General features: G+C 36.8%; 1 protein-coding gene across 1 annotated transcript in view; it reads right to left on the bottom strand.

The window, feature by feature from the left end:
* Positions 1 to 21,661, bottom strand: part of FIGN (fidgetin, microtubule severing factor) — a 131,791-nt gene extending 110,130 nt beyond the window's left edge. The window contains exons 1-2 of the mRNA XM_070476125.1: positions 20,919 to 21,661; positions 19,977 to 20,146 (exon numbers count right to left, since the gene is read on the bottom strand). Coding sequence (XP_070332226.1) covers positions 19,977 to 20,001 — 25 coding nt within the window. The 5' untranslated portion in view covers positions 20,002 to 20,146; positions 20,919 to 21,661. The remainder of the gene's footprint in view (positions 1 to 19,976; positions 20,147 to 20,918) is intronic.
* Positions 21,662 to 23,611: the final 1,950 nt, after the last annotated feature.

Raw genomic sequence — 23,611 nt, 5'->3', positions numbered from 1 at the left:
CGACATCGACTAAAGGTGTTGTATCTAATCACCTCTTGGAAATACTGAGGCCTAATAAGTGCCCTGCCTGCCCCCGCCCCCACAAAAAAAAAAAAGAGGCATCTCCAAACAAACCAATGAGCAAATGCCCATGAATTCACTATTCCCCTAAGTGATGTGCTCAGGGACTCTGCCCGCTAAAGGCAAAGCATTAAGAACTATTTTTAAAAGTCTCCGTCTGATTACCTGGACCAATTACCTTGATGATGGTGAAAATAATCCTCATGATTTTTCATTAAAATCTAAAATTGTGTGAACTACACAAAATAACTGATTAGCATCTTAAAACTTTGGCAACCCTCTCGAACTTTAAAAAAGACACACCAAAAGATGCAGAAATGAAGCACAAATCTATCAACTGAAGCCACGTTGTGAGAATTCCTTTTATTCCCATGAATTCCCAGAAATCACATCATGCAGTTAGCAGGAGCCTCAATGTAATACATTCACATTCTGAAGTTTGAAACAATGACTGCTATGACATTTCAAGTGGAACACCTATGTGCAGATTCTTCCTCCTATGTAGTATTTTTAAAAATTCATTTTTACCTATAGCCCATGGGCCTAAAATGTAAAATAAGTATGGGCCTAAAATATGAACTTTACTGTGTGCTTCCGTTCAACTACAAAACAATAAAAAACGACAGAGGCTTCTTCAGCCATGGTCAATAACTTTCTAACAAAGATGAGGAAAAGAAAAATGGCTTTTAATGGCTGTAGCTCTTCCTGGTTTGTTTTTGCATAATATTGATCTATAGTAAAGGGTTTGGGAGGGGAGTGGAGGGGACGAAGAGTCTGTACACTTAGGCGAAAAATGTACACTCAGCTTGCACAATGCCTCAGCACTCCAGCTCACCAGTGCGCTGACCCTCTGTATCTCAGAGTATCTCGGAGTCATTAGCCGGAGTCCCAGCCCTGTCTCCAGGAGGGGGGATTTGAACTCACGAACCGAAGTGGGGACATTCAGGATTTTGAGCATGCTAGACAGAAGGGTCACTCCTCCTCGCTGATGAGGAGGATGCTTGTCCCCTGGGGAGGGGAAAACTGGATGAATGACTGTGGCAAGACTCAGGCAATGGTCATGATGCTGACTTAGGAATGGACCCTGACAGCCACCCTGCTTCAGTCTAGCCACTCGGAGTGGAAGCGATGTTAGGGCAGCGGTGCTGACAGGTACATGCAGAAATCAGGGGAGAATGAAAGAGAGAGGAAAGAGGAAGGAAAGAGAAAATGCAACAGCAATTCCTCTTCGAGACATATGCATACAAGAAATAAACATTTTTCCTTAGCGCAAAGTTGATATTACCTATCAGGTAAAAGATGTGTTTGTGGATGGGCAGATTTAGAACACCCACAACATTTCTGAATGGATTTTAAAAAAGGACATGCATTTAAAAAAAACAACTTATCAACTAGGCTGGGTACATGTGCACATCCACAATACTGCAAAACTCTATAAACTCACAGAAAGTATACACACCCACCCATATATGCATTTGCATGTGGGTGGTATTCTGCATAAATGACTGTCAACTTAAAATGCCATTCTCTAATTTATATGCAAATTCTACCTCTGGTAAAATAAAAACATATTTTAAGCAGCTTATAGTGCCAACACATTATTCCCATGAATGATTCCTAGTAAACTATTTATGCCAACTGTGGGTTTTTTTTTTTTATGATTTATTGGATGGTAAACGAAACCACTTAAACTATAGTTGTCTGTATGAATCAGTAATTTTCATGTTTCTAATTAAAATGTAAACAGCGTAATGAAGACATCAAGTTTTTAGGCAAATGTCTCTTCCAGTGCCACTTGGGGTATGGTAATTACTGAAGCAGATCTATGGATGCTTCTGAATCCCGTACAAGTCCAGATTAAAAGCATTACTGCTAAACCTGACTTTTTACACAAGGGAATTGTGTATTCTAACCCATTCCTAGTTTGCTTACAGATGCACATTGGCACCACCTTTAAAACCTGATCATTTAAAAAAAAAAATCAAAATGGAAAATAACAAATGAAGCAATTTATATTTAAAATGTTAATTATAAAACATTTACTGGCAATCAAAATACTGGAACTGATATACTATGATTTGATCCCTTGCCATTAGTTTTTTGGGGAAAAAAAGAAAGAAAGAAAAGAAAAACAGCAACCAAACAGTGTCCACCTTAATTTCTAGAGCCCAGATCTGGGTTGAGGGGTGAAGTGATAAGCTGATTCTAGATTCAAAGATAAAATTTCCAAGATTTATTTTATTTAAGTGAACGGTTTAAATGAAGTAAGTTCACAATACACAAAATAGCAAAATTTTAATATATAGTCCACGGAGTAAAATGTGTCATTTCCCCCTCATATTCAAGAATGTAAAAGTGCCTTTGATATGAAGCTGTAATCTGTTTTCATTTTTATTTCAGCATCTATTTCTCTCAAATTCACCAAAATTTATCCTAAAGCAAATGACCTCTTACACATGCTGAAGAAATATATCACCTCTTCTGCCTACAATTGTTAATTGAACTTCTCTCTGAAGCCTATTCTTCCAAGTTAACCAGCATGCTTGCTTTACATATTTACTACCTAGCACTTGAACAGTTCTTTTAAAAACAAAAAATAATAATTCTGCACCACCCCTCCCTCCATACACCCCTTAGAACTGTTTGAGCCACACTTGCAATTGAGTACTAATAGATGAAATCTGCAGTGATATGAAAAGTCTAAAATGTAGGATAAAAGGAGGATTCCTTCCTTCCCCCATCCCACCCCCACCTCTGGACTCAAAGTCTACAGACTAACTGATATGGTCAATTTTCATATTATTTTTACATAAATGCTAGACAAGCATGTTGCTAAGGTTGACTGTGGAATTGAAAATGGGTAAGAAATGTGAGTGTGTTGGAGGGGTTGACGTGAGGCAGAGAAATTGAGTGATTTTTGCTTTTTTTTTTTTATTACTAAAGTAATGCAGACAAACAAATGTATATCCACCATCCTGGGGTCAGAGGGAATGTTTAATCTAAAAGCATTTTCTACCACTTTTCCATCTGAAAACATACCGTTTTTTGTTTTTTGTTTTTTTTTTTCTGATTTGGGCATAGAGACATAGTATTTGGGGCTGGGGAGAAGGTGGGATGTGGAGAGAGAGAGGATCTGAACAAGGCATATTTGGGTGTTGTTTTTTTTTTTTTTAACACTCTGGGGGTCTTCCAAGGGAAAGAAAGCTGATTAAACAAGGCCAAGTGTTTTGTCGGCTTAAGGGTGATATCATAGTTGTGTTCAATATCAGAAGTGTTGCAAGTACAGGCATCATTTCTATTCGCTTTGTGCCAGAAAGGTAAACACTGGATTGCACTGTGGATTAAAACAATAAGAAATCCCTTTCCTCTCAGGCTCTCAAGGCCGTGTTAATCGGGTGTAATTTTTAATGAACACTAGCTGCTTGGTACTCATTCAAGACATTTCATTAGAAGGTTATTCATTTAAAAATCAACGTTTCAACCATATCAAGCTGTAACCTTTCTTGAAATGTAAATGAATGGTTTAAATGAGAAGATTAATAAAGAAGGGATGTTCCAATAGCATGGCATGCTATGTATTTTTAAATTTGTCTATGCCAGATGCTGTCAGTCAGAACAAAAAACTGTCCAAGCAGACAATCTGTGCGTCTGAATGTTGATCATGTTGGGAAGTAGGGGGGGAGGGGGGGAGTGTGTCAAGGATTCATGGTCCTTCATCTTTGCAGTAGAGCAAACACGTCTCTCAGTATAGCGACAGACAGCTGCTTCCACTTTCTAATGTGCCCTAACTTAGATCACTGAAAGAATTGTCAGCACTCAGAGAAACACACAAAGATAACACAGCCAGCTGCCATGGAGGGGAAAACAGCACAGCTCAGAAGAAATGGGATTTGTTCCATTTGCATGATGCGGCCTCCCCTGGGTCCCTTTCTTTCAAATCCAAAGCACAAAAGACAACACTTAACATATTTGCTTAAAGATGACAACCTCATGTTGATTTCATTTGGATGTAACAGTGTCAGGATTACAGATATAAGAATATATTATATCCGTAACAGAGACTGACAAATGTACCCATCAGTGGAGCTGTCTGATTCATCTGCTTATACAGCCATTTTACCATCCCAAGGGTGCCATCTAAGTAGTAACTTTAGAAGACTGAAGGTCTAATTTTATTACACCACATTTCAACCTACTAAACAATATTATTTCTAAAATAGATCATTTTTATTGGAAGTCTCCCTGATGAAAAATCCAGTAGACACCAGAGAATTTATGAACTGTATGGGTCCTTTGAACTCAATATACTGCCCATTTTAAACAACTTTTCTTGCTGTATGGCAAAACCCCAGTATCGAGTAAGTGAAAGTTAGAATATGTATGTTTTGAATGTCTAAGTACATTGATATACTAAACAGATTTTATAGATAGAGAAAGGGAGAGAGAAAGAGACTGATTGATTATATGGACACCTACAAAATCAAGTCTTACCTGGTCCATTTGAATAAATTCTTTGTAACCACTTACTTCTGTCTATTCCACTATATGTCCTCCCTCAATATAGCATGCATACTTCAACAGCAACTATATGAATAATCATTGCCTGTCAATATCTTTTGGACATATACTCAATCTGATTCCCAGTATTCTTTAGGCAGAGGATAAGAGCAGAGAATGATTTAAAGCCCAACTGGCTAGCCTTTAGTCATTATAGCTGAGGAAAAAAACATGATTCTGATCTGAAGCCTACATACTTTTATAAATCTTTATTCTCTATGGCTTTATGGATTCTGACTTTCTTTTTTAAGCAAACAAAAAGATATAGGACGATGTGACTGAACTGATTTATTTGCATCTGCATTGCTCCGATTCACTTGATTGGAATTATGAGGGGCAAGAATGGAGACATGCGGTACAGGTAGAGAGGAAACCACCATTCTCTTCACACAGTGCAGTACACACACACACACACACGCACACACACACATACACACGCACGCACGCACACATATAAATGCCTGGGCCACATTCAACCCCACAGCCCACCCAACTGACTTCCCATAATAAATGCTGGCTCCCTATGCTCCTGCTTCGTCCAAAGGAACGCTCTACTTCATGTTGCTATTTACTGGCAACAGTATAATTCACTCATTTGGTCTTGTTTTATAAAATAGAGTTAACTGCTCTATGTGAAGTTTCTGCACAGCAGATGGTTACCAATCATTATTTTCCATTTGTTTAGTTTCTAGTAAGAACAAGAGAAACTGTGGGGTAGTAATGCAAAGAAAACTAGCAGCCTGCATGATAACTCAACCAGTGCCAGAAGACACATTAAAAAAAAAAAATTACTTTTATCACATAGTAGATCAAGGCTGAATATAATTCTGAGGGATGGGGAGACATTCCCCCCACCTCCATCTGTAAAGGAAAATGCCATTTAATAATTTATTTCTTAGTATAAAATCCTCTAAGAATTAGCCTATTTTTTTAAGTGATCAAAGTTTCTAGAAGCAACTTATTATAACCATTAATGTTTGTCATCACCCATGCTGAAATCACTTTCTGTACCTCTAAGTGGCCCAGTTGTCCAACAGAAAATGGGAAGTAGGAGCCATTTGTGGACAAGTGCACATGCACAGAAAATTAAGCTGTAAATATCTGGGCCGAGTTATTACTGGAATCTGGAAACATCTGGGGCTACAGAACAAGCCAAGCCCCATTTCCACAATGTCCAGGTAATTGCTTAAATGATTTATACCTTACTGTTTCTATTAAAAATGTCTTTAAAGAGAAACATTTGTAGGCTCAGTTCTGCAATAAAAACTGGTATCTGATTTCACTTGTACAAAATCTTGTGAAAGATGCTACATTTCTTCAAGGACATGTGCATGATGAAACTAAACCCTGGACAAAGAGGGGAGTGCTAAAAGAAGGTGTGGTCAGTCATTCAAGGAAAACAATTGTATCAGGCAAGCAAATTTTAACTGGCTTATTTGTTATTAGTCTTTATTCTAATGCAAAGAATCTATTTTAAAAATTCTTTTCATGCATGTCTAACAAATATATCCAAGTCAATTTAGGGTGAACTATATACTTTAATATCCAATTTCAATTTCAGTTTTAACTAATTCCTCATAAATCTTGCTTACTGAATATCATGCCAGAATCGATCACCTAAGGGACAAGTAAGTACCACCTCTCAGATAGACCTGGGACACTTAGTTAAGAATTTTAAATTGGCTCACTTAGATGGTATCTGTATGGTGCTACTAACTGGCCCATTCAGAATGAAAGAGCTATCAATGCTGCCAACTCTTTCATAGGTTTCTCTTCTGAATGCTCATACATATACAGGCACAGAGCTGTATTCACCTGAAATAATTTTACTTCTGATTTTAAGCCAAGAGGACAATTACAGCTTCACATTCTTCAAGAATTGCCATGTGTAGATCTAACAAAAAAATTCAATGATTAACAGCTGGCAGTTATGCTTATGAGGGCAAGGAAAAAAAAAAAGAATAGCAACAAAAGAAACTATTGACCGTGACTTTTAACCATGGCTCATATTTAGTGACCATCAACATACATTACTACCCTCTCTGGGGAACCACCCCTTTTTTTTCTATGATAAGACTAAAGGAAACATGGCTGACATTTTAGATGTGAAGAATCTGCATGGGTATCTCTTATTTAGTTTAAAATCCCCCAACTGCCTGATTTTAACCAGGCAGAATTTTAAGCCTATGTCTTTTAAATCCTCCCTTGATTTAGTCTGGTTGTTGGCAAGCCACCATCATAAAGGTTTTATAATTCATAGTTGTTACTCTCAACCTTATGGATTTCGATTTATAGTTAAGCAATTTTAACTTGCTTGAAGAGTACTGGTTTCCAGAAAAGCTAATTTAACTAAAGGAACTAAAAAGATTATTGCAGTCAAACTGCAAAAACACTCTTGCTACTTTTAACCTACCATTTCACAATCTTTATTATTCTACTTCTAATGTATTATACTTCTTTACTATTGAAGCTCTTTGTTGAAGGTGCAGCTGTTTTCATGCAATTGACTAAACAACATTTGTTCCCTGTGGCTCACTTAACAGTGTATCTTTGTAATAATGCAGGTTCAACAGTCAGCACTGGAGATATTTTCTCTTACATGGAGTGTATAAGATCAACCTAGATTTCAATATTAAGTGGTAAGATAGCATCTAGAACTTTTCAGATTTGAAGAGTCCAAATTAGAAGAAAACCAGTGAGCTTTCACTAAAGGTTATAGGTTTCCTTAGTAAAACTGTGTTTTTAGAAGAATGACAATAGTGCCTTTGTTTTTTCTGAGTTCTTTCATGAAGCAATGTGAACAAGTACTTTTCTCTGGTACATCTATCTTTAGGTTCAAATGCACAAATATAAAAGAGAGACTTTGTAAAATACTGTTGACTAACACATTACAATTTCAACATTTGCTCAAATTGGATTTCCCTTAGAAAATTTTGTAATGCTATATGTTGTAACATTAGTGACAGGTTTAAGAAATAAACTGACCCTTCCACAAATACACAAACTGAGTGGGTAATACATTTGAACCACTAGAAGACAGGGTCACTGGGGTAACCCCAGCTAAATTGTTTACTGCCCAGTATTTAGTACAAAATAAATGACTAGTGTCAGACACTAAATATGAAACAAAAGTATGTCAATTAAAGTGTTAATCAAAGGTATTTACAAACTACAGCATCAATGAAAGTTATCATATCAATTGTAAATCAGCTAGCTTGCATCTCATATCTTAGCACCCTAAATACCATCATGTTCCCAAGAAAATCTGTTTTGAGTACTGCCAGGCACATATCTGCACAATGCCTATTTATCCGAGAAAGGACAAAATAGAAAGGCCTTAGGAGGTGCTGATTTCCCACGTTCAACCAAAGGCTGAATAACCAAGTGCCAATCAACCCCATGTTGGCAAACAGTTGATTTGGAAGTCCCCGTGCCTAATATTTTATGATTCTATACCCTCAAATTTTTCTGACTACAAACACAAAAGGAAAAATATTTAAATATGTAAAGCACAGTGATTTGAAGTCATGTGCTACTGCCTATAATTGAAATAGGTTGCAGATTTTTATTACATATCATTATAATGTTCTGTTTTTATAAAATAGCTTTAACGCTCTTGTATCCAGAGATATGAAAACAGAACAAATGACTATAAGCTCTTTTTTGGGTATATAATTATAAAACTATTTTTCACAATTATAAGATTATAAAGTCTTTCTTTAGTGATTAAAGAATACAGAAATTTCAGTTTTAATGAAATACATAATTTTAATAGCTCTGTATTTAAGTACTTTAAAAAGCATCTTCCAATTTTTCAAGTAAGATTACTAAAAGATGAACCAAGTGACAGTCTTTATCGATTCATTTCACCAAACATTTATTGAACACCTATTACAGGTCCTGCACTGTACACACATGTTGAGGAGATTAAAAATAAAAAATGAATCAGATGTGTTCTGCTCTCAAGGAGTTTACAATTTCATAATCAAGAAATACAAATGCACAGCAATCTACAGAAGAAGAAAGATGGCAAGTGACTGAAAGGAGATTTTTTTCTAAGTGCTTAGACCATATCAAGCAGATGTCAAATGGATCCTGATTAGGGTGGCTCAAGAAGTTTTCATAGGTGATGCAACATTTGAGCTAGATGTCAAAGTCCTGGTAGGTTTTCAACTGGTGGAGAAGAACATTCCAGGGAGTAAAAAGAAGATGAACAAAGATTAGTTAGGGATAAATAGAGAAAAGATGGAGTTGCTTCCAATCAACATTCAACTTTCATACTGATCTATAATTTGACATATTTTTCAAGAGATTTGAAGCCCCTCACTCCATTGCTGCTTAAGTTCATCTTCTTGTTAATCTATTTATATATCTTACAGGAAAAAAGCACTGGCGAACTAACACGCATCAACTTAAGAATTGCTGACACATTTGCTTGTAACCAATTAGTAAGCATATTTAATGAATGGTTACCATCCCTCCTAAAGGGCTTAACAAAGTGATAAATGGTCCTTGAATTCCCTTCATTATTTCCAAGGCAATATCTAGAGTTTCTTAAACAGAAACAAAAAATCTTTTCATTCTGCTGCTGGTGGGCCACCAATCAAGATTCAAGTGACTCAAACTTACTAGTTGATGACCAAGCATTGTGGATTAAATGGAACTGGAAAAAAATTTCGAGTCATTGGATCAACTCTCCTTTTATATAATCAATAACTGAGACTCAGAGAGGTTGAAGGACTTACCCAAGGTACAATAGGCTGTAGGTATCTGCTGATGTCATCATTTTCACTTTTCAGAGGTACTCTTACAATGTTTTTAAGATTCTTCATAGACTGTTGTTGAACTTTAGTCAGAGAGTGAACTACCTCTAGTATGAACCATTAGTACATTCATTCTAAGTAGACCTATTTTTATGATTTCAAACTGGGAAAAATGAAATTTTTAAAATTAAAACTTAAAACAAGAAGTTTAAGAGCTCATGCAATATATAAATATTTGGTTTAGAGAAGTGATTCTCAATCCTAACTTTACACTAGAATCACTGGAGTAGAAAAAGAAAAAGAAATTGGTCATCCCCCTGAATTCCCATTTAACTAGTCTGAGATGGGGCTTTGGCAAGTTTTGTTTGTTTTGTTTTTGGTCATTAACATACAGCTAGTATTTACAGGGTAGATATAAAACTTATCCTTAAACTTTGCTCACATCAAATTAAATCATAGCTATCTAATGATTTGAACTCCTATATTGAAAATAAATGCATTATTTCCCAAAAGAAGACAAAAAAAGATATATCCCAATCCTGAGTAGACTTTCTTCTATAACTTCATCTGAGGTATAACCTAATTGAGTATGTGAAGGAGAAAAAGGAACCTAAGAGTAATATGAACCATCTTTAAAGGCATGCGTACTTTTTACACTTTTTTCAAATTCAAAGAAAGAAAAGGGGGGACAGTTCTTTTAATTTGGGTGATTAGAAATCATATATATCCAAGATTTGGTACAGAACCTGCCATTTTAAAAAAGGAGAATATAATTTGTTTAGATTATAATGCTGTGTGCTAATTAATGTGCTAATTCCTAATAAATAATGCTTTCTCATAATTATATCAGATTTGATTTTTTTCTTAATTGCCAACATCACTTTTAACAACAGCCACATGAAAACAGTCCTTATCCTTAGCTTCCTTAACAATTCCCTAATTTCTTTTGCCTTTAGCTATTTCCTCATTTCTACAAGTGGTCTTTTACTCTGTCCACATCAAAAAATGCTGCCACACTTTACTCCTAGTACACAGCCCAATACCTTCTTAACTAATTCAAGCTACCTCCTCATGATCTAAATATCATATTCCAGTGGCTCAAGTGAAATTTGATTTTCCAGATGATCAGGTAATAAACAGCCCTACAGAGAAATACTTTAAAAAAAGAGAGAGAGAAAAGGCCTCAGCCTTTCAAAACACAGGTATGGGCAAGAATGAATTCCAGGAGCAGGAGGATGGATGAAATAGTAAGGTTTCTGTTGAGTTTGCAAATAGCAAAACAGAAAATCCACTCCCCCACTGGCCCCAAGCACAAGGACACCTGCAAAACTGGCTATTAGAGTTTATAGAAAAATATTTGAAAAATATGAATTTAGGTACATATGTGCATTACAACTGTATATCATCAATACCTCCTAGATTGTAGTTAGTAGTAATGGCATTTTGATATTGTAGATTTCAAGGAAATAGAATTATATTAGGGTAAAATGGGATTTTTGCTCATCATTATAAACAAATCTATACCACAAGTTGTGCTATTCTCACTGGGTATTTTTAAAAATAAACAATACAAAATAGTTTCCTGTAAGGTCTTTTTACTTTGATGCTACAACAGCATAAAACCAGACACAAATCAAAAACAAACAAGCAAGCAATAATGCATTGTATTTACTCATTACTAAAAGAACATAGCATAACAAAAAACTTCCAATAGTAGATTCTTTTCCTAATAATTTTATTTCTTAAATATTATTGATAGACATTTCACCCACATCAGGAAAAACAAAACAAACAAAAGCATAAAACAAAGTAAGAACAAACAAAAATCCATAAATCCCAAAAGGGATTTGCATATAGGTAGATTTGTTTTTCTTTCTAGAGAGACACTACTCAGTCTAAATATCTATTTCTGAAAAACATTTAGTCCTACTATCTTACAATCCATACGTAAATTAGTTGATTAGTTGATTAGTATTCTTAGAATTACATAAAACACATTTTTCTAATTAGGGAATACATCATATACTTAGTACATTTAAAATCTTCCCATAGAAAGAACAAGCACTGTTCATATAGGCATACAAAATTCCTTCTTCTAGTTTGTCAGACAAGGACTCAGGCCATGTGGGATCCCAGTGCCTACCTGTGGGTCGTATTAATGTTCCCCTCAAAAATGCTGCCTAATTGTCTGAATAATTCAAGTGAAAATCTCTCTGTAAAGAACTTTATACCAACACTATAGGAGCAGTATACCACAGCAAGGGGGTGTGGGGGATTAGATCCACATCTTTTATAAGTTGGGCCTAAAATTGACTCCAGATTTGTGACTCATGAACGGAAAGTCAGTTTTAATACAGATGTGCTCTAAAAAGTAAAAATGGCTATTATTCTTAACAAGCTACATATTGAGTATTATTCTTTAAAAATGACTCATAAAATATCTTTTTAAGTACTTAAAGTCATGATTATGTTCTACTCTTTTACCTCTGCTTGAATGTAATTTTTCATTTTCCAGGAAAGGATACATTTTCCAACTAACCCCGTTAACCTAATTACTCATAAAGAAATACCAAAAGCATTTCTCTGACATCAGTACCTTCACAAAGAAATGGATCTGCACACATTCACAAGAGCGTCTTCCATTTAGATAATCAAAACTGTAATTTTTACTGAAAAGATTCTTTTATATTCATGTAATTTCTGGTAGTAAAACTTATCACAAGCACTCAAAGTGTGCAAATAGGAAGGCTGTCCTATCCCTATACTTATTTTTTCATATATTTAAATTCAAAAGTATTATTTGTTAAGCTTTAAAGACTAATAGGACTCTGTTTATTTAATGGCATTTGTCTGATCTTAAATGGGTATTGTAATGAAAATGCCTTCAATATTAAAGAAACCTTTTATCCTACTCAGAATAATTATCTTGTAAAATTAAAATCAGTGAATCATAGCTAATTAAGATTTATAATTTAGCATTATTCAGGTATATGATCTAAGAGAAAGAGTTTATAATCTTAACTTTAATTTGAAATGGAAAGGAAGAAGTGACTAGAAAGGAAATAAACAGCTATTTTTGGCATAAGAATGCACTAATATTGCCACATATTTACCCAGATTCCTAGTTTAACCTATTTTAAAGCTAAACATTTAATATGAAATCACAATATACTAAAGGATAGGACTAAGGTGGGAAAAGAAGGTTCCCAAATTAAATTATATTACAGATTTTGTAGATAGGTTATTCAACACAGAATATATGCATTCTGATTCACTACTTCTTTTAAAAATTCAGGTTTACAATGCCTCTAATGCAAAAGATTTCTAAACTGTGGGGTGACTTTATAATTAAATGGGACACTGTTGTAATAGCTATTTCCAAGCCTCTTTCCATTAAAGTACATGTCAACTGAGAGAGCATGCCTTGTTATTACACAGGGCAAAGATTTTTCCTTCTAGAAGGTCTCACGTATAGTATTTCTCTCCACCAAGTCTAACAAGGCATTCAAAATAAGTTCAGTTTTTTTCTTTCTTCAGAAATACCTTTAAAGCCCTCCTCCCCACCCCACAACCAGTCTTGGATTACATAAAAGAATAGTTACTTTTCTGAGCTCTTTGATATTTTTCTTCCTGGCAGAGGCATCTGATGTGGGAAATATCTTTTGAAAATAAATGGTGCAACTTCAAGTGCACTCAGATCCATTACTTGCTGGACATTCCATCATATCTGAAAAAGCCGGTTGACTTCAAAATTTAGTTTTAGGGATCTCGATATGAGGCTTGATCTCATTGAGAAGTATCTTGGGAAGCAACAATATAAACGTTTAATCTACTCATCAACTTAAGACTGTTCAAACCAATGGGGAAAGGAGTCAAAGATGGTGACTACATTTTTCAGGGGGAAGGGGACTGCTCCTGTTTAAGTTCAAAAATGAAGTTTACAATTTCAATATAACATCCTGCAAAGTTAATATCACTACATGAAAGAGTTACTTTTCATCTTTAACACAGTTTTAACATATGTCACCACATGTTTATACAGCTACAATACCACTTCCTAATGTCAAAACATCAATATTGCTGCTACTATAACAAGGTAATTATTTTTATGTTTGCCCCTTTTCCTTTACTTAATAAGCTGTGCTTTTATTTCTCAATGGTCAGAATTTTCTGTATTTTTAGATAATTTAGAATTCTACATTAAAAATATTTATTCACTGGTGCTTGAAACTTGGGTGGGGTCACGGTGGTACAAAGCAACAGAGAAACTCACAGGCTCTTATTTCACATCTTACTGAAATCCTCCCACGCTAAACATTCTGTGCCTGGGGAATACATATTTTAGTGTGTACCTGTCTGCAGACAATTACAAAAATGGACTGCTTTTAAGAATATTTGCACAAAAATTCCAGTGATATATGGGAACACATCAAGCAAAAGGCAACATATGATAAGGGCAAATATTTCAGTCACCATTACATGTATAGAAAGAGCAGAAGATACCTAGTGGTCCATTTTCCCATCAAGGCTCTTAACAACCACTAGCATTTAGGCAGGGGCACGTGGAATCACTGTGGACTGGTCAGTCGCCATGCAGGAAACCCAGTGACTTCCACAAAGTTTATGGGTAATGAAGGCAGGGCCTGCTTCATTGACCTGTGACCTGGGTAGACCCATAGGTTCCCCACACAGAAGGGCTCTGCACTTGGTTTAATGTTCTGCTGTTGCTGTCTTGAATTCTTAATAATTTTTGAACAAGGTGCCCCCCATTTCAATTTTGTACCAAGCCAAGAAATTATGTAGCCAGCCCGAGGTGAAGGTGACAATATGTGTTGATGGTAAGGATAATAAATCAGAAGAATTGCAAAAAGTTAACAGCAACACCTAGAAACCCCTGACTTTACATTATACTGCTTTAAAATTATTATTTTGAATGTTACTGTTTCCATGAATAACATTTCCTAAAACCAAAGCATGAAAGGAGAGGTCACTCATTCTCAGATGAGTTTACTGTCCTAAGTATATGGCATTTAATCAATTGTCAGTTGCTTAAAAAGCATAAAATTGACATGAGGTAAATATTAGATGGGGGGGCACAAATATTAGATTTTTGGTGGATAAAGTAAAATTCAGTTTCTGCTCTCCTGCCAGCAATATATTCACAAGTTGCATATATAAACTGCCAGCAGAAATATAAGTTCATAAGCGAGGAACTGAGTAAAAGATATTCTCAACAATAAGATATCGGGGAAAAGAAAACATTTTATAAGTATTTTACATGATGCATTCTACGATAAGAAAATACATTCTGTAAGTTATGCATCACTAGTAACTCACATGAAAATGAGAACAAAATCCTAACAGGAATCAAACGTTCCAATCTTACCTAAAAAAAATACTTTCTAAGAAAGATTTCCTAACATAAAAGTTACAAATACTTAAGCCAGGTTTCAGGATAAAAAAGTTTATCCTTGGATCTTCATATAATAAATCATGCATTTCTACTTTCAAGATGTATCTGTTTCAAAAATGACTGGAAGCAGTAATGCTGTAAATGCTTTGTGAAAGTCACAGTAGCTCAAGTACAAGCAACCTCATCCATTTATACATATATTCCACACAAATACATCTGCATTAAACTTCTCCTTTGAATTCACTGCTTCTAATGTACTCTGAAACCACAGCCCACCATATGCAATGTGAAGCATAGTGTCAATATTCGAATAACAAGACAACAAGTAGATTTGCAGCATAAAGTACATAAATATTATTAACAGAAAGAGCCATATGATATCTCACGCTAGGATGGTTTCTGGTCACCTATCTTTTCTGCCGCCTCAGTCTCTTAACTAAGTCTGTCGTCAACAGGTACAGCGCTCGTATATGTGCGGAGCTGAGGCAGAGCTCCAGAGTAGGCATCTGTGTAGCTGCCCTGAGGAAACTTTGCATACCCACCTGCTTTTGATTTGCTTCAGACTTATCAGTACAATTTATTTTTACCGTATTCTTACCTACCTTTTATTTCCACTATCTGCATTTCTTGTAGTAAGTACAACTGCCACTTAAATGATAACATCAAAAATATCAAGAGGTTCAGTAATCAGCAATCATGTCAAAGCATCTAGGCTTGAAATTTCTACCATAATTTAAATGAGAAACTTGCTAAAAATTCAAGTTTAGAGGAAAAGAATGAAGAAAATTACAAAACCCGACCATGAAAAGCACTTAGAGGCACTTATTGACAGTCTTTCAAAAAGTCTTTCATTTTTAGTAAGTTTTTAAAAATTAGCTATAATCTGGTGTGTGTGAGAGAGAGAAAGAGTTAATTTAAAGGTGGAATAATTTTTGGACTTGAAGTCTTCCAAGTAGCATCCCAAAATAATTTCTAAGTTTAATTGATTTTAATAAAACAATAACTTTTATATGTCTCCAAAGAAGCAATTATATTAAGCTTTTTCATTGAAAGAAAACAATTACATTGTTTTCTGTGCCATTTGGTTATTCTAGTTTATCAGTGGCCAAAGATAAAAAAGCAGATATGCTGATCAATCACATCTTATCAATCAGGACTATAGGTCAGTATTTCACACAAATGTCTGCAGAACAATTTCTCCCCATCAAAAATTTACAAATCAATTTAAATTCCTGGTAATTAAAATGATTAGTCCTACAAAAATAAATATACTTTACAAAAGAAGTATGTGAAATTTGTATTCAAGACTATCAAAGGCAAAACAGCATACATTTTTAGCAAACTGAGGTTCTAGGAACAAATTAGAAAGTACAAAACATAAAAGCCTGCAATTGTTTCAAATACACCTAGCAATTCTGCTGATTTTGGACCATTAAAACTGATTACTTAATTAGGCAATCATTCAAGACATCCAAACACTCACAGAGAAAAACAGCATAGCCGTCTTTCACCTTGAGATGAAAATGCTGAAAAATGTTGCAGACACTTAGACTTTCAGAATCTGTCCCCATGCATAAACTAAGCAAACCCTAAAATGTGATATTGCAAGACTCAGGCAAAAAATAATATACTTGTAATTATATTACTCATCTATTTTTCAGGTGGCTAATATTTTAAACTATCTTAGAAACATCAAGTTATAATACAGACTGTCTCTAGATTCCTGGAAGTACTGTCCCCTTTCTCCCCCCGGTCATACTCTTGTACTAACTAAAAGTAATTAACAAAAATTTTGCTCTCTTGTATGCCTATCAGAAGTACCTGCCTCCAAAGTTCCTGCCTAACATGAATAAAAACAACAAAAAAGATGTTCTATGTATGGGAAAAAAAGCACTGGGAAACTCAGTCGCAGCAGTCTTTAACAGAACTGCGGAAAAAAACCTCTATGTTTTCACTCAGAAGGTAGCAGAGACATTTTTAAGAATTTCACTGATTCAGTGCAGTCAGGAAAAATAAAAATATTCTGTTTCCAAAAGATGGTTCCTGAAATAATTCTCAAGAGCCCCTGTAAACTGTCTTTTTAGGAGAAGAAAAAAGCAAGTCAACTCACACGTACAGCTTCCAAACAGAAGTCTTACCCTCTTCCAGGAAAACAACAATGAGATTTTTATTACCCTGCTATGATTCTTTCATTTCAGACATGATTAATTAGCAAGTATTACACTTCCCCAAACTCCCACCACAGTCTAGTTGTTGATAGACCCATATGAAATAGCAAATAGCCACCAGCAGTAAAAGACAAGTATCCAAAAGTCTATTCCAAAGAAGGAACACTTCCATCATTACCTCCAAATATGAAACAGGCTGCTTTTAACAGCTTTCACTAAAAAAAAAAATTTTTTTGAAAGTTGGTCATTTTTTCAATAATACCATTTAAAATTTGAATAATGCATGCAACATATTCAGTATTCAAAGAGACATGGCATATTTAATCTGTTACCTACCTATATTTTTAATTTAAGCTGAAATTATGAAAGACTTGTGAGTCCCTGCAATTTATATTGCCAATGATCCACATGCACAGTTAATAAACAATAAAGATGATATGAGCAAGCATGTTTTGGGAAATGATTTTAATAGAAAAAAATTGTTTCTTTCTCCACTAAAAGCTAGCATGTCACACATGAAATGAAGATGGGAAATAGAAATAAGGACTAATAGAGAAGATGAAGGGAAGAGAACCACTCTAAAACCTGAATGCACGAAAACTCTAATTCTCTATATATTGTTCCACAACACTTTCAAAATAATTTTCCCTTTAAAACAATCACTTTCAAAATGTCCATATGAACCAAGAAGCCAGCCAAAACTGACTGTACTATAAATATGTACAATGGTCAATTTAAAAAGGCTGGGGTTTCCTCTTCAACCTTTTCAACTGTTACATCCAAAAAACTTCACACATAGTATAATACTAATAAATAGATCTTGTTGGTTCCAGGAAACTTTTTTTTTTTTAATCTATCCTGGTCAAAATATCCTTGCTTTTCTTCTGTTGTATTAAATTTAGGATCAAAAACATCAAAGCAGCTTCCACCTCGGACCTAACTTTTAGAGGAGCAATGTGACAAGGCAGTCCCTGATAGATGTTTCTCTTGATAAACGACTTGTTCAAAAGAGACATTGTAGCTTTCATTTCCTGACCACAACACACTTTTAATTTGCAACAGCAGAGCTGCCAGAGTGTGAGTACTTGCCCACTTTCCAGCCTTTTAGGTTTGTAGCTCTGGCTCCTTTAGGCCACACATTTGAGACAAACAAAATCTAAAAATAATCAAAGTAATAGAATTACAAAATAGGAACCACTGATGCCACTCTATACATATGTACAAGTGTCTATAGATTACATATAAACTTTTCCTCCGCAGAATTCTAGTATATGATAACAAGCTTCCTGAATGAACATCACTTACACAACGGGCATTTAAACACACAGGGAAATAAATGATGTGACTATTATTTAATAGTAAGCAGAGACGGGGGGCAATTTATACATTTAAATCTGCTGTTAAATGTCATGAATTATAGGACTGCCTACCCCAATGTGTTTTTTACATATTACTGTAATAATTATTATTACTACTACCCAGAAATCACATTTAAATGTGTATCAATACGGTGAACAGTCAAACCATCCAATTTCTGCTCTCAGCACATTGTCCGAGCTCCGATTTAAAATTTATAAATGTAATATCCTCCTCATCACAGGCAGCAGCCCAATCTGCTCTGAATATATATTACAGCTTTAACATCACAGAGGGAAATCGCCCATCTGGCAATCCCATTCGCTCCAACAGCTCCGGGGGAAAAAAGCTGTGCTCTTTCCTCCTTAAAACATTTCTCAGGGCAAATTATGTGCATCTAAAATAAACAGTCTTCTTATTGATCGCTTCAAAGTCAACAAGTTCCAAATGCAAAATTCAATCAAACCCTTCCTATCATGTAAGCGCGGTGTGTGTTTAGCTCAACAGTCACCAGAGTCCAACCAGAAGTGCCTGTCGCGCATCGGCTCTCGTAGTTCCTTTCCTTGAATTCACATTTGTGTTATGAGAAAGCAGTAACCACGGCCACATTACAGACCCCTGGCAGCTTTGCCCTACTGCTTTTTCTTTCTATTTCATATTCTCCCTTTCCTTCTCTCTCTCTTTTCAGGGTGAATGCATGGTGGTGGGGGTATATGTAACAAAAACAACCAAAAAAATATTTTAAAGTGGACATACATACCCTTTGGTTATGCAAGATACTTTTTAAAATCTTTTTGTTGTTTCCTTCTAGTCTTAATCGAATATCACAAAGTATACACACGGTCATAAGAGCTACTGAAAACACCCTCTCACTCCATTTATCTTTTTTTTTTTTTGGTAAAGAAAGAGAGATTTCAAACAAAGTCAATTTCAGTGCCTGCTTATTTAATTCTGTCACAGGTTAAAAGTAAAAAGCGCTGACAGGCAGACAAGTGAATGGCAAGGAAAAAAATAAAAAATAAAATCCTACCACTATTCTTTAAAAGGCAGTAAGAACTTTAAGCAATCAAAATACATTTTTTTATTTTCATGTAAAAGATATCCCTTCACTCACTCACTCCCCCCCAAAAAAAAACACACTCAGAAGAACTGATTACTCTACAAAGTGCAATCATCGAGAAAGCAGAGTCAAATTGCATTAATAGATTGAGAAAAAAATTTTCATACACTTCTGTGTGTGTACATATATATATATATTCATTAGCAAGGAGTCTTTCCCCATACTCCCGCCCTCTCCCCTCTCCACCCAGCCCCCTCCCCAAAAAAACCCCATACTGAGTTTAACTAATTTACATACCATTTGACTTCAGCGGTTACATAGTGCATTACTAGTAACATGCAACTTTGGGATTACAGCTAAAACTGATAAAGGTGGACTCCAGTAATTTATTAATCAAAAACTGAAACATACAAACAAGTGATAGCAAAAGCAAACAGGCATTTTAACATTAAAATATACATACATATATATATATATATAAAGGAATTATATATCATCAACAGCTGCTCCCCAAGCAGAGTCTCCAATGGTTTTATCATACTATTTAATTTGTCTTTCCTATTTAGATGCAAAGGAAGTAAATTCCAAAACTGACATACCATAAACACTGGTGCTACTGATCATTTCTTGCTGGCAGCACAAAAAGCTGAATTGGATTTCTCACAAGCAGGAATTCCAAAGGTTGCTTTTCATTAAAGTCACTTTTCCTCTCAGCTATCAAATGTCACTGCCTTGAAACGTGGGCCCTTTCGTCAGGTATTCATTTAACCTACATGCATATAATTAAGGGGGAAAGCAACATCAACAAAAAGGGGATCTCAGATCACAGGAGAAGAAAGAAAGGAAAAAAAGCACATGACCAGGAATGCAAGTCCATGTCAATTTCACTCACTCCCATTGAAACTAACAAGAGCTCCGGGGAGGACGGTAATAGGATCAGTGGATTGTATATACCATTAAATTATACATCTTTCTCTCCCGTTCCTTGCCAACAATACGCCCACCACGCTGTACCCCATCCAAGATGATGTGCTTACATTTTTCTGCAACCGATCTTCTGACATTTTCACGTTCCTCCAGTCACGAGATTGTAATTTAACCTTAACTTTTTGTGTGTGCAAGATTCTTATTTACACTTCTTATTTACTTAGAAGTTAGTTCCCGAAGAAAGTCTAGCCCCACCCTATTGCTCCGCTTTCTTATTTTTATTTTTGAAGTAAAAAAGAGAGTAATAAGTAAGTCCAATATAGCGGAAAACGAAATTCTTGCAATCGCGAACTCTTAATCCCACACTATTGTTACAATGATTAAGCAGCAAAAATATGCATTCTAATGTTTCAGAGCTACTTTGTACAGAGAAATTAGACAGCAGGTTGGCGTACAGAATAGAAACGAGTGCAAATTAAATGTAATGTTTAAAGCACAACTCGAAGATCTCTTTTCATTACGGCCTTGAATGTATTTATATTCTTTAAAAATTAAACAAACAACCACAAAAACAAATTTAAACAGATGGTAGAAAACTACGAAGCTCCTCTTACCTGAACTCGCGGAGCGAAAACCCGATAGCTTAGCGTAGCATCGATCCGATGTGTTTGCTGATGAATGGAAGCTAGGGTTAAGTGAAGGTGCCTATGATTTGAAATCATTCCAAGTTTTTGAAGGGAAGACGGACTGCAGCCTCTGCCATGTTGGAATTTCAAACCCAAAACAGCTGCTTGGAAGGAGCCAGCATGCCAGAGGCTGGGCGCAGGCGCAGAGCGCCGCCGAGCCAAATTCAAATCACTTTCACACTAAGAGCCAAAGATCAGTTTTCAAAGGAGAGAGGGAGAAAAGAGACGGAGGCTGCCGTGAGGGAGAGGAGACGGGAGGCAGTGGCGAGAGGCGGGCAGTGGAGAGAGACGGGCAGCGGGAGGACCGAGAGGGAGAGGGAGAGGCGCACGGAGCCCGCGGAGCTGGAGGGGGAGAAAGGGAGGCGGGAGGCGAGCGGAGAGCGAGCTAGAGACGCGCCAGAGATTCATGGGCAGGGAGGGCTCAATGGCCGCGCCGCGCTGGCCGGCCGGCCGCTCGGGTCATGTTACACGGCCGGGGCCGCGGCGGCCGCCCAGCCTCGCCGACGCGCTCGCGCCGCCCGGAGGGGGCCCGGAGGTCATGATTACGCGCGCGGGGACCCGGAGCTCTGCCTGCCCGCACTCTCGGGCGGCCCAGCCTGGGGAGAGGGGAGCGGTACCTCCGGAGGGAAGGAGGGGGGTGCCTTTCTTTCCCACGCGTGACCAGCCGGCCCTCGCGCTCCCAGCCCTCCTTCCCCGGCTCTGGGGCCCGCCGCCCCTCCCCGCACGCACTCCCGCCCGCCCCAGGCCCTCTCGACAGCTGCCTCGCCGCTTCCCCCTTCCCCACCCCCATGACTCCGCTCACAGGACGGGACCCAGACCCCCGAGAGCCGGGACCTCACCCTCACTCTCCCTGGGGCTCCCAGCATCAGCCAGAGAATGACTTTATCTGCAAAAAGAAGAGGCAACTTCGGGGGGGAAAGCCGAATTCACCCAGTTCCCCTCCCCCGCCGCCCTGTGAATAAATAAGATCCGAAGTGGCTAGGTGTGCGGTCCACTCTGCGGTGCTCCGGCTCCCCTCCCTATCTCCCCCAGGCGACTCGGGCTGGGGAACGCAGCGCCCGGGGGCCCCTGGTGCGGGCGGCTGGTGCGCAGGCATAGACGTTAGCCTGCCAAGCTTTCCCAGCCCCCTTCTAGGGAGCAATCTGGGGACCCAGGAGTGGGAAGAGAGTAGGGGCTTTGTGGTGCTGGGAGCTGAAGAAGAATGAAATGTGCAGTTGAATGTGTTTGCTGCATCCCAGGGAGCGATGCAGTGCTGATTGTCTGTTGCTGAGATAGCCTTTTGTTCGGAACATAAGGTTTAAGAAACACACACACGTTTTCTGGGGTCTCTTGTTAGATGTAAATGTGCTGCATCCAGACGCTTACTATGCAGGGTAAGCTCAGTTGGTTTACTAATCACCCCGCCCCACCCCCAAACAACCAGGATCATTTGAATGGGAACCTCATTCAGACTTCTAGGCTGCGAGTATTGCCTTCAACCTATTTCATTCTAGACTAGCCAACCATCCAACTGAGATAATAAAGCAAACAATAACATTTGATCATGATGTCTACGAGATAATGTGCCCGGCAAAGTTCTTTAGAAATTGTAATGAGAAAGAGAGTGAGTGGGGTAATAATTTCTCTTCGTTTTCATTAAATATGACTTTAATAGATAAATGGTAAGTTTATACTTTGGCCTGGTGGACATCCGGCCCTCTATATTTCAACTAAGCTAAGAACGAAAGAGGCGAATTAAATATTCGACCGGGAGCCCACCAAGCTGAAAATGTTACCTTTGAAGGTTGGAACCGAAAATATACTTTTTAGGACTGACCCTCCAGATAACAAACGGTAGTCACATTTCCCCCACTTCTCTGTTATAGATTTAATAGACTAAATTGCAGCTCTCCAGATGATGAAATGCAGCTTTTAAAATATACCACATATATAGTCCGAAATTAATTTCATTCTCCTTCTGTGATTTTCTTACCTTTAAACAGATAGCTATTGAATGAATGCATTTAACTAACACAATGAGAAAGAAAAATTATTTTAGTTAAATCTAGGCAGATGACAGAATTTAAAAGACCAAAAAAAAAAAAAAAAAAAAAAAACTGATTCAAAATCTTACTAAGTATTTCCAGGGAATGAAATCTGTATTTGGAATAGATTTGACCTTTTTGTACATTTTTTTAAAAAACAGGCTTCAAGATAAAACGGAAGAACTTTATTCTGATTAACAGAGAATACTGAAGCTCCTTTAGTTATGTTTACAAGATAGCTTTGAAAATTATATTATGAGAAGTTGCCCATTGGATTTCACCACAAAGAAATAAGTGTAGGAAAATATCTATGGGTCACTGTTGGATTGAATACAGATGAATTAAACAACAACTGTGAAGAATTTATAATTTCAGTTATTGCCCATGTGGAGAATGCCGATGACAAGCCCTCTGTGCAATTCAAGCAAAACTGCTCTGTCCTTGTTTGTTAAAAAAAGTTCAAAGCTCATCAAACTTTAGCACTAAATTCCTAGTACTGAATTTACAGTTCCTCATGTAAACCAAAACACTGAATAAAACAGAAATAATGGAATCACTACTGAGTAAAAACAATGTATTTTGATGATCAACTTAAAT

The sequence above is a fragment of the Odocoileus virginianus genome, chromosome 13 (assembly GCF_023699985.2).
Source record: "Odocoileus virginianus isolate 20LAN1187 ecotype Illinois chromosome 13, Ovbor_1.2, whole genome shotgun sequence".
Classification (NCBI taxonomy): Eukaryota; Metazoa; Chordata; class Mammalia; order Artiodactyla; family Cervidae; genus Odocoileus; species Odocoileus virginianus.
This window is presented reverse-complemented; position numbering and strand designations above follow the sequence as displayed.